Consider the following 11,231-nt stretch of genomic DNA (forward strand, 5'->3'; position numbering starts at 1 on the left):
AACCATGGGGAAGGTACATTTCAAGGGGTTCTTTAGAATCAAATGTGCAACATCATTGGAACACCCCTTCTTGGCGACAAAATGAACAGACAATTTTTGACTTCACAACAATGTCATCAATATGATCTTTAATTTCTTGTATAATTTACCATGAAAGATTGTCCTCTTTGAGCATTGGTAAGTTGAGGCTACATTATTAACATCAAACAATATAAATTTTTAGATTCGAGAAACTTTTTGGGAATTATACAAATGATGTTTTTGGGTTTCTTCCCACCATTTTCAGTCTCCCAAAAAATCCTATTTGTTCTTGAGACTTACAGGTTGCAGAAGATATAATCTTGAGTTTGAAGACTAAAAATTTCACGCTAGAGGTTGAAAATGATGGATTTTCAACAAAAAATCAATGTTATAAGACAAAAAAATCCATCAACTCACCGATTCAATCGGTTCATCCCTTATTCCACGAATTTTTTCGAAATTTTAAAAAATTTCATAAATTTTGTGACAGTGCCCAAGAAGAGCATTGTACTCATTTATGTCAGTCAAGTCAAGTACCTATAGGGAAAAAATGCTAATAGATGTTAGAACCAAAATTCATTGTCTCTAAGTCATCAATAGCTACTCTGATATCATCTTGTACTTGAATTGGTGCATCGATCACTTGGCGTTTAATTTTCTTCTTCGATGGCTTTGTAGCTTCCAAGCAGTCACCGGGAAGATACTGCAAACTCCCTAAGTAATTGTCATTCGTCACCAAGGCAAGCTGTAAATTAATTGCCATAAATTATCTTGACGTTGAGTATGGTAACACAGGAGCACTTATACAGTTATACCCTATAAATCAAATTGAAAGATTTTATAGAAAATACAGCATGAACCTTGTTTGGATATGATTTGTGCTTGGATCACACAAAAGAATGAAATGCAGAATGATTGTACATTGTAGGGAAGCATCATCTGCTCTGATGCGAAATGCTTATGCGATGCAGAATGTTTTAAAAAATACAAATTTTTTCTATTGTTTTAATCGTTAGGGTTAAAGAATGCATTTTAAACGAGATATTTTCAAAAAAAAAAAAAAAAAATAGGAGATTTTGTTACTATACGTGCAAGAATGCTTAGAGAATAGCTATATATTTAGTGATTATATGCTTCGGTCAAGGGAATCGCACCCGTTCCCAAAGTTAAATAGGTTATTTTCTCGAAGACCGTCGATTCTAAATTCTAAAAGAGAATTTCTTTAATAAGTGGTTTTGAGAATTTCTTTAATAAGTGGTTAAAGAATAAGTAAAACTAAACCGATATTTGAGTGTGTGTGTGTGTGTAACTCAATATATTATGATCTGAAGGCGCTCCACATACTAAAATATTTTTAAACTCAGACACTGACATTCCCTATCACAATCTTGCACCTACATTTTGCTCCATGTGCTGATTACCAAGCCCATGTCAACCAGCACACAACACCATAGATGATTGTTGTCAAGTATGGGGGACGCATCATTTGAGAATATAATGCCACCACAACGTTGTTGGTGCCATTCAGCGAAAATAGAACTAATGCAAGTAAAGCTTTGAATCTTTGATTTTTCACTTGAAAAAAACCTAATTCATCAAAGAAGTTTTGAAAAATGTTTGTATATGGTATGGAACACAAGCAGCGATATAAACACAACCTGGTATTTGAGTACCATAAACCTTACGATCTCTCACAGCCTCTTTATTTTTGGATCCTAAGGCTGCAATCACAAAGGAACGGCAAAATCACCATCATTCGTCAAACTTAAGATTCCATGTTTACACCACCATGATCGAAGTCCCTTGCACCTACTACAGATTGCCCGCCAACTTTAGAACTTTCTGCGGATGTTCCTGCCTCTTGTACAATCCGCATTATTTCTTCCGTGCTCTGAGTAGATTGATAAGAGTCCACATCCAAGTAGTTTGATTTCGCATCCTCAACCAGCTCTCTCGGAAGGTTCTTCAGAAACCAAGGATGGTTTTTTATCTCCGGGATGGTAATCCTCTTTAAGGAGAAATCGAGAGAATAAATATTTTATAGTTAAAAATGTGATACATAATCCATATAGAGAAGCTTACCTTTGATGGGTTGGCAACAAAAATTCTAGAGATGAGCTGTTTGCAGTTTGAAGATACATGAACGTGGTCGGGTATGGAGTACTGAACGCTCATTATTCTCTGTCAAGCAGATTACAAGAGAGCTAAGTTGATGGAATCAACTCTAAATTCAGGTAGGAATGATGAGTCTTGGAGTATTTGTGAAGAGAGCTCACCCCGATGTTCTTACGGACATTTCTAGGATCTTCGGGATCTTCAAATGGATAAGCTCCAACCAACATTACATATAGTGTCACTCCACATGACCAAACATCTGCTATCTGCAATCCAAGAAATTTCAGATAAGGAAATAAGGTAGAAACCAACATTGGTTAAATTTGGTGTCTGAAGTAAGAGTCTTGCTGGAGTAGGATTGAAATGGACATCATTTCACACATTAGTGTGCACAGAACCATAGATGCTTCTCACTCGTATCTTGATGAAAAGTATCTATGGTTATGTACATATATCCACATCAGCAACAGTGACAACGATGTCACTTTCGATGTTACTTCAGCATTTTCCCTGAAATAAGTCAGCAAGACTACTCATGGATGATGAGGCCCATAGCATATACGGAAATATATAAATGGGTCATTTAGCATGGCAGGGTATGAGGATGCATAAAGTTTGACATGAAACAAAACTGATACTTGCACATAGACTTGCATACATGTTTGATTTAAAAATCTCTTTTATGAAGGGTTATTTTGAGATACTCCCGGTGTTGGAGACAGAGATAACCCTCCCCCACCACCCCTGGCTGTAGTCTTCCATGAGTAATTACCAAAAATGACCAAAATGCCCTCATCTACAAAATATTACATAAACCCCTTTATTTTTTTTCCCCATAAACCAATTGCTTTAAACCTCTATGGTATTTTTTTTAATCCATTCAACATCTCACCAAAACCCTTGAGATTTTTCCTTTAAAATACCCATCGATATTTTATCCTCATCTTCAACCTCAAGATTCAATCTCCTTGAACCTTAAAAACCTTAAGAACAGGATAGGTTTTGTTTTTTTTTTTTTTTTTTTTTTTTTTTGTGGGGGGTGTGTTTGAAGACCACAAGGCTTTTTGAGAAAAATCAAGGGTTTCGGCACGGGGTTGAAGGCGAGCGAATTTCCAATCCTTTTTTGTTTCTCTCTACTAGAAGAGAGAAGTCAAGAGAGGTACCTCATCCAACCTCACTCCTTATGTGAATGCAAAGAAATCCCCAACCCCAAAGAAATCCCCAAATTATAAATCAATGGATCTAAAACAAGTGCTGGCTTACCCAAAGCAAAGGACATCCCACTTTGAAGAATGTAAATGTCGTGTGGAGGGTGAAGACACAAGCATGCATGCACACACGGGTAAGAAAACTAGTTTGTGATGCTCGTCCTTGTGATTTTCATTATTACTCTACCTCACACCTACAACCCAAATCATTCACCTGAAGTTCTCTCCTCGGATATTAACATTCCAAAATCACATAGCCCTCCTATGCAAGTTGCTTTTGCGAGTTGAACAGCCCTGTTTGAAAGATGTTAATCCCTCCACTGGATGGAACTTTTTTTTTTCAACATCATTGCCAAATTTGCCTTTGGATGTCCATAAAAATATAAGGGGTGAGATTGTTCAAATCATCGGCTTTATGTGATTTTGGGTGCGTTCATATCTCAAGTTAAACATAAATTAGATGGGACAAATCTACCAACCGATGCACCATAAGGCTCCATGATGGTGTACCAAAAACTGAGCAGTATTCACTTGGCCAACCTCTTACCTGAGAGGAAAATGTATACCTTTCCATCATATTCTTTCCGAGACAAGACCTCTGGAGCAATGTATGCTGGCGTTCCAACTGTTGATTTGGGTTGTGAGTGCAATAAACCGGACTGCAATTCAAGGAAAAGAAGTAAACTTAAATTTTGAATAAAGAAAAGGAAAAATCCTCGTTTCTAAAGGGTATCCAATCACAAAATCCACAATTATAAAATTAGAGAGGTGCTATTGGCACCCCAAATTTTACTTATTACACCCCAATTAAAGATTATAACACACCATTCGAACACTAAAAAGATTTGGCTCAAGTTATTAATCAACATTACAAATCATTCTAGCACCAATTCAAACAATTCCAGTAGTTGTTTACAATGAGGATTAGGCACATATAAAATCCTAAACCTAAAAAGAAAAAAAGAAAAAAATAGAGAGAAATACTATAGGCACCCCAACTTTTACTTATTCTCAACCATTCACTCATTTTTTTTTTAAATTGGGGTGTAATAAGTAAAAGTTGAGGTGCCAATAACAGCTCTCTAAAAGTACTGACCTTGGAATACCCGAAATCACATATTTTAAGGCGTGGAGTTGCATTCCCGTCCAAGAGCGTATTTTCCAGTTTCAAGTCCCTATGACAAATTTCCTACGATAGAATCAAAATTTGGTATCAGCATCACTTACATCATCTCTAAACAAGAAATAGATTACATTTTAAAACATGAAGGAGACAAAACAGGATATTATACCATAGAATGGCAGTAACTGACTCCAGATATTAGCTGCTGGAAGAAAAATCTTGCCTGTTACAATATGGGTTTGTTTTGTTAATTCGGAGAAAGTTGACATAAACCTAAGAGAAGCCAACATGAATAAAAAATGGCAACATATGCAAATTGAGAAAATAGAAGTGGTTTCTACGACCTCATCTTCACTAAATCGGCCTGCAGCGCATATTCTCTCAAAGAGCTCACCACCGGCTGCGTACTCCATGACGATAGCAAGATGAGTTGGTGTCAACAAAACCTGTACAAAAATCTTAATTAATATTTTTTCCCTTACATCCAGCTATTTGTAGTGTGCCGCTATGTATGTATATATCATCAAAGCCTTATCCCCAAATAAGTTTTGTCTTAGGCACATGTAACCGAGACTGTTACCCATCTTCGTTCATGACCAAACCATCTCAATCAACTTTGCTTAAATTATCGCATACTAGGGCTACTCCTACATTTTCACGAATGCATTTATTTCTATTTTTCATCTTTCGTAGTCTTTCAACACATCCTTCTCATCATAATCTATCATCATGTTCATTAATTGCCCAACATTCAGCTCCATAAAGAATTGGAAGTCCTACTAAATGTCTGATTAGTTTTCCTTCTAATTTGATTGCAATTAATCATATAGCAGTTTAAAAGAACTTCAGACTGCTCTTATGGAAATAAAATGATTAGTGGGTGAGGTGATTAATGATTGAACAATGTCACGCACACAATAATAGTCATTGTCTCACTTTCCTATGCAATGATCATACAAATGATGCGTGTGGAAGAGGTCAACCTGCCCCCATGGTTCATTTCACTTGATGATTCCACCAATCTCATGATGTAGCAGAAGCATGTGAACCAATAAATTCGATAAATTGTGTTCAATGGAACACTCAAAATCAATTTGAATCAATAGATTCAATTGATAAACAAGCAATAACTTGAAAGAAAACAAAGAGAAAAAATAATTGAATTGATTATTGAATTTTCAAATTTGGAGCTTCGTATATAGATAACTTCATCATAACAACTTATAATCCTACTAAAATACCAAAAATTAACATTCATAACCTATCTATAACATAATACTAACTTTTTAATCCTATTAGAACTCAAATTGGACACTTCTAAGCCCTTCTAATTATAGCCTAAATAATAAAAACAAATTAGAAACTAACAAGGAATTGTACTTCTAACATAACTATGAAATAGAAATCCTACTAGAACTAGAAATAGAAATAAAACCTAATAGAATTAGAAAACTACTTAAGATTTATGTCCTACATCAGGCCCCATTTCTTTGAAAAAACTCGTCCTTAAGTTTTTTTTGAAGGCCTTTTTTTTTTCCATTCGTCTCTCACTCTAATCCACTTCTATTTATATCTATTCTTCAGACTTTGGTCAAATAATTTAATTGACCATAGCATTTATCAGGCAAATTCTTCCCATAACATTATCATTTATCGTCTTCAAGATATGAAGGAGTTCAATTTCCTTCGACTTGGTCTTGTTGTAAGTTCTAGCGGGAAAGCAGTACTTATTAAGATAAATCATGACCAAATTTCTTTCTTCATAGCTCTTGAATCTTTTACGCTTATCGACATCGGCTTTGTAGTTATCAATAGAAACGTCAAAGTTCTTCTTCACTTCTTCCTTCAATGTATCATGCTCTTTCGGAGTTATCCTATAATGGGGCAAATTTGAGAGACTTACACTGGGTACCAAATCGATGTGGTGTTGCATATTCCTTATGGGAGGCAATGAATCCGGCAAATTCGAAGGAAGAACACAAAAAAATTCTTCAATGAGGGATTGCACTTGATGAGAAACTTGAGTAGGAGGGTCTTAGTTGGAAGGTTGCACTTCCATCAGGAACATTTGGCTTGTTTTTTTTAAGTCCTCATTGATGTTTATAGAAATTATCTTCTCCTTGGCTGGTTGGACAACCTTGGGCTTGGCATAGGAAGGGTGTAAGATCACTTTAACACCATTATGCAAGAAAGAATAGGTGTTGATTTTACCTCGGTAAGTGACATCATTATCATGAAGTCAAAACCTTACCAAGAGGATATGACGTGCTCTCATTGAGATAATGTCACAAATAACCTCATCCTTATATTGCCCAATGCTAAAAGAAAGAGAGCATTCGCTTATCACATTCTTCTTGCATTTATCGTCCATTCAACCTATAGAATAAGGTGAAGGGTGTTGTGTAGTGGGTAACTTGAATGCATCAACCTTGTGGGTTGAAATTATATTTTTTGAACTTCCACTACCTAGAATTAATTGGCACAACTTACCTTGCATATTGTATATAATCTGAAAAAAACTATGTCGAGTTGAATGATCAACATGTTGTATTGGTAATAAATTGCAAATAATACAACTGAGGTGTTCAGCTTCTTCAAACTTCTCGAATTGAGCTTCCAATTTAGTTTTAGTGATAAATTCTCATTTGCTAGCCATGAATGTAGATCATACCAAAAACTTTGACACTACTTGACGTAGCGGAAGCGTGTGAATTAATAAATTCGATAAATTGTGTTCAATAGAACACTCAAAATCAATTTGAATCAATAGATTCAATTGATAAACAAGTAATAACTTAAAAGAAAATAAACCATAAAGCTAAAGAATAATTATAAAAGAGAAAAAATAATTGAATAGATTATTGATTGATTATTGAATTTTCGGATTTGGAGCTCCTTATATAAATAACTATATCATAACAACTTAGAATCCTACTAAAATACCAAAAATTAACATTCCTAACCTATCTAAAACATAATACTAACTTTATAATCCTATTAGAACTCAAATTGGACATTTCTAAGCACTTCTAATTATAGCCTAAATAATATAAATGAATTTAAACAAATTAGAAATTAACAAGAAATTGTACTCCTAACATAACTATGAAATAGAAATCCTACTAGAAATAGAATTAGAAAACTACTCAGAGTTGTAAATGTCCTACATCATCTCATTAGGATAAGAAACGGGTAATCATGAAAAAGGAACATTGACAAGCTTTAAGTAACAGACTCATATAATATTTATTGATTACCAAACACCAAGTTACCCACATACAAAGGTCATAAGATGAAAATTATATTTTTTTTAAATTACAAAAACTGATTTAATACGATGCATTGTCCAGTGTTTTGGGCTCTCCTACAGCTTCTAACTGCCTGGGTGAGTTCGGCTGAGAGTATGTGCATTGTAAATATAACATTTTCCTTACTAGCTAAGTAAGATTTCAAATCTTACTAAGAGTCATTTACCTAAAATGGATTACCAAATTAGGAATTCAATACCAAATCCTCTAGATTTCATGGAAAAACTTATATGCAAAAAAAGAATTCAAAAAAATAATGATTCCTGAGCTTGACCCAAGGTTTTAAAATGGACGGCTACTAAATTCCCATCGAACTCCCAACTTTAAAAATAAAATTTAACACTAAAAAATAACCTTTTTAATACTAAAGTCATAGAATTTTGTCCTCTACATTCTTGAGGCATCGGATCATGTTTTTGGATGCCACAAGGTGAACTCAACGACCCTTAGTAAGATTTGAAATCTTACCAAGTTGGTTAGGCTAGCCTTACTCTTTCCACTACTCAAATATAAAAGAATTCTAAAATGATGGAAAGTCTAGTGAATTGAAAAAACAATGGACAGTTCAGCGAGTTAAATCGTTTTCGGTAATTTCTTGAAAAACAATTTTAATAATTAATTAAAAATTAATCTTTTTAAAGAAATTTTCCCACAAAAATATGATACTTTTTTCAGTTGGATCACATATAGGAAAAATCTAACAGCTATGAGCATTTGGGAAGTGAATAAAAAATTATCTAACGATAGAACTTATGCCATAATGCATGAATATCTCACCATATGCAAGAGTCAACCATTAACAGTTGGATTGGATATTTCTAAAGGAGTATACTAGTACAACAGAAAGAGAAAAAACTGTTAGAGAGGTAAAACTACTTCAGGTTGCAAGGAGGATCTACCAACCCTTTTCGGCTAGGATGTCTGCCTTCTCATTGGTTGATCATGGAACTTAAGTGTAGAATATCTTTGATGATGTGGAAATTTCTACCATAAGTACTTTTCTTTGCTGGATTCAGATAATTGGTAATAACATTTGGAGAGGTTACGGCTTCAAAACTAACAGAATTTTATTTTATTTTTGACAAAGTGGCATTTGTCCTACCCTTAATGAACCCATAGATGAAAAATCAGCCTAGACGGTGATTTTTAGCTATTGTAATCAATCATTTCACCTTAATCATCTTAGAAGGGTTGTATTCAAGCATGTTCATCATGCTTAAATCCAATAAGCAGCAATATCACCTCGAGCTGGTTTTTGTTTCATCAAGGGTTAAAACATATATCCATGTGCTTTGTTTTTATGCAATCCACTAACCAGAGAGACCCTAATAATTAAACATAGTAATTCGGGTCTGTAAAAGAAAACATGCAAAGCTCCCTATCATATTTAAACTCTTTTCATATTGCGGGTTTGGTAAGTCATTGTCCTATTGCCATGTAATGTGCATTGGCAAAACCTATCACATACTTTAGAAACCACCACCAGCACCCCTCCCGGTTGCTAATTAAATCACAAAATGCAATCAAACTCTAACCAGAATAACAGCAAATGTGTCACAACCATGAATCAATAGAATCCAGATACACATTTTTAACCCAACTTATCTCAGTTTTAAAAATTCTATGAACCTAAACTCCAACAAATACTTACTTGGCTTCTAAACTCCCTATAAGAAAAAGATATTTGAAGGGACAGTTGAATATAAGAAAATTCAAACTCTTACCTCCTTGAACCGAACAATGTTTGGATGCCTCAACGACCTATGGTTGATGATTTCCCTATGAACTTTCACATCAATCTGGAAAAAAAATAGAATCCATGCCATTACCATGCAAAGTTAAATTAGGGAAAGGAAAGACCAAGGCTGAACTTAAAATAACTTTTGAAATCAATTCCAAATTAAAATCTGAACTCCAGGCCTAAGTATACAGTCCTTGACAACTACATGAATGAAAAAGATACAAATGTATCAAGTTTACAGAACAGAACAGTACAAACCAAACCAAAAATGAAATTTTAAACAAAATCTAAAAACTTAAATCAAAAGGAAACCCAAAATCCCAGCTCCATAAATGAATTAATAAGCAAACAAAAAAATCTATGATTTCACTCGAATCATAATAGATACAAGAAGATCAAAAAATAACAAACGAAAACAGCATTAAAACACAATATGGCAAATAAATCAGTATTTAAACAAACCCAATTCAAAACATCCCCCCACCCACCAAAAAATGAAGAAAAAGATACAATTTTAAACCAAAAAAAGAAAAAAGAAAAAGGAAGACCCATCTAAGTCAGCCAATAAATAGACAAACCTCGTTTAAAACCAACAAAAAAAAAAATGAATAAAATAAAGAACATGTATATTAGGAAGAATAGAACCACTACAATTACAAGTTAATAAAACAAAAGCCAAAAACCAATGTCATTGAATAAACAAAACCCATTTCAAATCAATCCAAAAAAGAAAAGAGTCACTGCTACATGTAAGACCAAAAATGATATATATATATATATATATATATATATATATCTGTTTTTTTTTTTTTTGCTAATTAGTTGACTATACCTTCTTCCCCCTCTCGATGTATTTGACTGCAAAAAGCTCCTTAGTCTTCTTATCTCTCACCAACCTAGCCACCCCAAAGTTCCCAGCCCCAAGTTCCTTCAATGGCTCATATCTCTCCTCCATCCCCAAGACCCACACTCCCCACCAATAAAAAATCCCCCAAAAATCAAAAAAATATATCGAGATTAAAAAAACCCAACAAAAAAATTCAAAAATAAATATAGGAAAATAATCAAATTAAAAATACTCCTTCAAAACTACAGAGTTATAAACACAGAGAAAGAGAGACTATTCGAGAAGAAGACCCTTCAACCACCTAAACTTCTAGTTTAAGTCTTTAGGTCCAAGTCGTCGATTTTTTTTCCTCCTTTGAAAGGGAAGATGGGTGGGTCCATTGGACTGCACGGGCAGCACCCGCTTTGCCCGACCAGTTCAACCCCATTGTGATTTAGATTGAAGCAAACCCAAATCTCGTGGTTTTCGTTTTCGTTTTTGTTTGAAAAATCAAACTCTCTCTCTCTCTCTCTCTGTCTCTGTCTCTGTGAGAGTTGGAAGCAAAGACACGCAAGAAAAGGAGAAAAAAAAAAAAAAAAAAATTCGATTGTCATCTCGTGGGGATTACGTCCAATCCAAATTCTAATATGCCTTCAAAGTTCAAACTAATGGCATGAGTCCCTTGACCTAAGTCTTCTAATATTGACTTATTAAAAATGCCATAAGTACTCTCATCTTTAATCTTTAGTAAAAACCCTTGATATTTTTACTAAAAAACAATCATTTTAATAGAAATTCTCTCAACATCTTCAACCTTAAGATTTTATCTACAACAACTTTCAAGCCTAAAGAACATAGTAATCAAGTTTTAATTCAAAAATTATTTGTA

The 11,231-nt window shown here is 34.1% G+C and overlaps 1 protein-coding gene across 1 annotated transcript; it reads right to left on the bottom strand.

The window, feature by feature from the left end:
- Positions 1–1,561: 1,561 nt before the first annotated feature.
- Positions 1,562–10,836, bottom strand: LOC147391382 (serine/threonine-protein kinase SAPK3-like). The gene is made up of 9 exons (XM_086458789.1): positions 10,349–10,836; positions 9,500–9,574; positions 4,812–4,913; positions 4,637–4,690; positions 4,441–4,533; positions 3,911–4,003; positions 2,298–2,402; positions 2,104–2,202; positions 1,562–2,029 (listed from the first exon to the last, which is right to left on the bottom strand). Exons 1-9 carry the CDS (start codon positions 10,469–10,471, stop codon positions 1,787–1,789), a joined length of 987 nt encoding a protein of 328 aa, XP_086314915.1. The 5' UTR covers positions 10,472–10,836; the 3' UTR covers positions 1,562–1,786.
- Positions 10,837–11,231: the final 395 nt, after the last annotated feature.

The sequence above is a fragment of the Akebia trifoliata genome, chromosome 11, assembly GCF_017979445.1.
Source record: "Akebia trifoliata isolate Shusen 1 chromosome 11, ASM1797944v1, whole genome shotgun sequence".
Taxonomy (NCBI): domain Eukaryota; kingdom Viridiplantae; phylum Streptophyta; class Magnoliopsida; order Ranunculales; family Lardizabalaceae; genus Akebia; species Akebia trifoliata.

What these genes read in the sequence shown, in the direction of transcription:
- LOC147391382 (XM_086458789.1), bottom strand. Translation starts at nt 10,471, where the DNA reads ATGGAGGAGAGATATGAGCCATTGAAGGAACTTGGGGCTGGGAACTTT. An exon ending in ACATTGTTCGGTTCAAGGAG is followed by an intron (nt 4,914 to 9,499) that starts GTAAGAGTTTGA and finishes ATTTTTGTACAG; the next exon opens with GTTTTGTTGACACCAACTCA. An exon ending in TTGTTGCCAACCCATCAAAG is followed by an intron (nt 2,030 to 2,103) that starts GTAAGCTTCTCT and finishes TTCTCCTTAAAG; the next exon opens with AGGATTACCATCCCGGAGAT.